The sequence below is a fragment of the Malania oleifera genome, chromosome 2 (assembly GCF_029873635.1).
Source record: "Malania oleifera isolate guangnan ecotype guangnan chromosome 2, ASM2987363v1, whole genome shotgun sequence".
Classification (NCBI taxonomy): domain Eukaryota; kingdom Viridiplantae; phylum Streptophyta; class Magnoliopsida; order Santalales; family Ximeniaceae; genus Malania; species Malania oleifera.
The window spans coordinates 144,323,372-144,327,063 of NC_080418.1; the positions used below are offsets into that span (position 1 = coordinate 144,323,372).

At 37.4% G+C, this 3,692-nt stretch overlaps 1 protein-coding gene across 1 annotated transcript; it reads right to left on the reverse strand.

The window, feature by feature from the left end:
- Window positions 1–358: 358 nt before the first annotated feature.
- LOC131147929 (uncharacterized) lies at window positions 359–2,644 on the reverse strand. The gene is made up of 2 exons (XM_058097590.1): window positions 2,465–2,644; window positions 359–2,206 (listed from the first exon to the last, which is right to left on the reverse strand). The coding sequence occupies exon 2, from the start codon at window positions 2,113–2,115 to the stop codon at window positions 754–756; it is 1,362 nt and encodes a 453-aa protein (XP_057953573.1). The 5' UTR covers window positions 2,116–2,206; window positions 2,465–2,644; the 3' UTR covers window positions 359–753.
- Between the last annotated feature and the right edge of the window lie 1,048 nt (window positions 2,645–3,692).

The window sequence follows — 3,692 nt, forward strand, 5'->3', positions numbered from 1 at the left end:
TTGCTTTCCAAAAGCCAAAATTTTGACCGAAACTTCAGAGCTTCCAGAAAAATATAGGTCCATGATTACAGGACAAGCATATCATTAAACAATGAATAATCAATTAATGATTCATTTGTATTTTTCCTTTTCCGGTTTTCCCTTGTACAGCTCAAACAAGTGCAGTAATTCCAAACAAATTAAATAAACCCAACGGCTATTGATTGTATCTCATATGAGAAGTGGCATTTTAAGTGGTAGAAATAATTGGCATAGAGGGCAAGAGTTGTGGCCTTTGAGATTCAGGATTTTGACAGAGACAACATTTTGTGGTAAAGGAAATTAAGCAAAAACTAAATCATTCAGAGGTCTTCCTCTACCATGAACTCAAAGGACATTGTATCATTCACATTCAATGAAGGAATCAAGAATTCCTTCAGTTTGTATCTCAACAAGTTTAGCAAATATACAGTTCAAAAGCTAAGCAGATAATAACGAGAACTTAAAACACCTCGTACATGGCCTCGCACCTAAGACGAGAGAAAAATATGGGGGAAAAGCAAATGGGGAAAGAAAAACACCTGCTGTGCTTCTTAATTTTTACATAAGAAAGCTCGACAGATAAGAAGTCAGCCATTTCAAAGTACATCTAAAGGGCTACAAAGTTCATGACAATGTTAGTACATTCTTTATATTTTAACGTTTTGAAGTAGGATGGATTAGCAGGATACCGTTTGAGATCCGATACTAAATTATAAAACCTTCCAACAGGAGTTACTGAAGCCTACCCAAATCTATCTGATCTCTTCCTTGCAGCCTTTCGATGCCAAGAGAACCGGGGTCCAAAGGTGCTTCTGACCTCTTTAGATCAAACTCCATTTCCTTATCTTTATGCTTCAGCTGTAAAGCCATCCGCTCATTCTCTAGTTGCATTCTCTCATTCACCAACCTCAGCCTCTCCATCTCCCTGTCTTTCTTGCTTCGGAATCTCAGCCACTTAAAGTGCCGTTTCTCCAACTCAAAAGCTTCCTCCTCAATGCTTATTCTTTGCTCTTGAAGTTGCAACAACCGATTCTTTATCCACGCTTTCTGCTCCCACAGTGACTTTGTGGGGTCTTGAAAAATCCCAGCCATTTCAGCTTCAAAACCACCCTGTCCACCACCATACTGTGACCAGATAGTGCTTCCCTCCTCATTCACTTTCTTCCTATCACTGGCCTCCCCCAACCTCTCTCCATTCCCAAAAGCATTATTATCGTATTCATTGTCCAATTCATCATCGTCACAGTCACCATGCTCTTCAGCTTCTTCCCCTTCAGAGCCATTAGTGTCCTTGGAGCACCTTGCAACAGGTAAAGAATGCCCTTGCAGATCAAGATCATGACAGTTAGGTATCCTCTGTCCATTATGGTATGCACACATTTCCTTATAAAACAAATGTTTTGAGCTCAATATTTTTCTCACATCATCCTTCACCTTAGCTGATAACTGGGGCATGGAGTCCAGTAGGCTTGGGTTCTCCACCACCCTGCAGGTAGTTCCCCTCCCGAGAATTTTGTTCAGCTGCTTGTACCTCTTGTTCAAGTCATTAAACTTATCCTCACACTGCTGGGGGGAAACACAACAACCCCTACTTATCATAATCTTCGAGACTGTTTTCCACTTACCCTTCTTTTGTAAAATCCCAGACTTCCTCTTCAGCCCCTCCACAGCCTCCGGCGTACCATCATCCCCAACATACGCAACTACTGCTATTAGAAGCCTAACAACACTGTCGGTCCATTTCATCCGCTGCCACGGAGACCCTTTCTTCCCCTTAAGACCGTTCAAGGTTTCACCAGATCCATCTTCAGCAAAACTTGGCTCATCCTCATCGCTCGTAGTGTTGTTAGTTGCAGCATTAACCGGGCTAATGGCCTTCCCTCGACCACAATTCATTGCAATACATTTTGGGACCGAACAACCGATGGAGTTATCATTTTCAGCACCACCAGTCATCACATTCATGTGATGCTGCTGGGTTTGCTGTGGCTGCCCCAAATGGGTCTGTTGGTGCCTATGAATTGATGCCTCCAGGTCCAATATCCCACCACTCGAACCCGACAAAAACCCACCGCCCAAACCCAAACTATCCATTTCAAAACCCTAACTTCAGTACGTCAACCAAATCTCTAAGTCATATGATCAATAAAATCAATTCAAAAAGGCTTTATACCCCGAAAGAACCCTGAACCAGAAAATAAATGAACCAGAAAAATAAGAAAAACCAAATCAAAAGCAGGAACAAGATCCAAACTTTCCCTTTTCCAACAGATCAAGCACAGGGCTTCGAAAGCATTACACCAGTTCGAACCCACAAATCTTTTTATGCTTTTCCGATGAAACTCAAAATCAAAGTAGCAAGCAAGTCATGAAACAAGCACAGGGGAATATTCAGATGGTAGATTTCAGATATCAATGACAGCTGATTAGCTTCAAGGCTTACCTTTCCGATGATCCACGACCATGGATTGAACGGAGAGATAGAGACAGAAAGATTGGAAGGGGAAGCGGGAGCGAGGGTCTTTGTCGGAAGGGATTGAAGAAAAACAGAGACAGGGACACAAGAATTTTCAGTCTCGGAAAAGAAGGGTAAATTGGGCTTACCGAAAAGCCTTTGCACAATGAATCTTCTCGGTTGTTAAACCCTTTTTGCATTTTTTAAATTTAAAATTTAATATATTAATTTTTAAATTACCCTTTTATTGTAAAACGTGTATATTATACGGCTATTTTAAGAATGAGTTATAACTTTTGGTATATCCACATAATGGTTCATTATAAAATTGACTTTTGGAATGCCAATATAATCTTTACCTATATAAGGACATATTTTACAACTAAAATGATGATAAAAAAAAATGATTAACAACACATAATTCATGAAAAAACTAAACTGCTGAATTTCTATACTTACCAAATTTCTTTACTTTAATTTTTCTATAATTCTCTCTTTATTTCATTTACAACACGCTATCAGTATGATCAAATCTCTAATGGTATAACAAAATCTTTTAAGTTTCGTTGGTATTATTCCAAGGTAAGAACTTTTTTTTTTTTAACATTTGTTATCTATATATAACTCTAGTTTTTTTTTTTATGTCAAACTATATTTATGTGCTAACTACATCTCTTATATTGAATACATGTCCTTAAATATTTTTATATTAAAATATATGTGAGAATAACATTTTTATTTTAATATTTACCTAACTTTGAATTTTATTTGTTTTTCAAAGTGACTTTATGATGTCAAACCTCACAAAACTTGAATTCGTTGCCCTTGATATTTTTGGAAGAAATTATCTACCATGGGTACTTGATGCTAAGATTCATTTTAATGTTATGAATCTTAGTAGTACAATTAAAGAAGGAAATCAAGCATCTTGCAGGATTGCGTAAGGTTAATGATTTTCCTTCGACACCATTTACACGAAAAATTGAAAATTGAGTACCTTATCATTAAAGACCCATTAGTCATTTGGAACAACTTGAAGGAGAAATATGAACACCAAGAAAACGGTAATTCTTCCAAAAGCTCGATATGATTGGATACACTTGCGATTGTAAGATTTTAAAACTGTAAGTGAATATAATTCAGTCTTATTTAAAATTAGCTCTCAATTGAAGTTATGTGGAGAAAAAATTACTGATGATGATATGTTAGAAAAAAC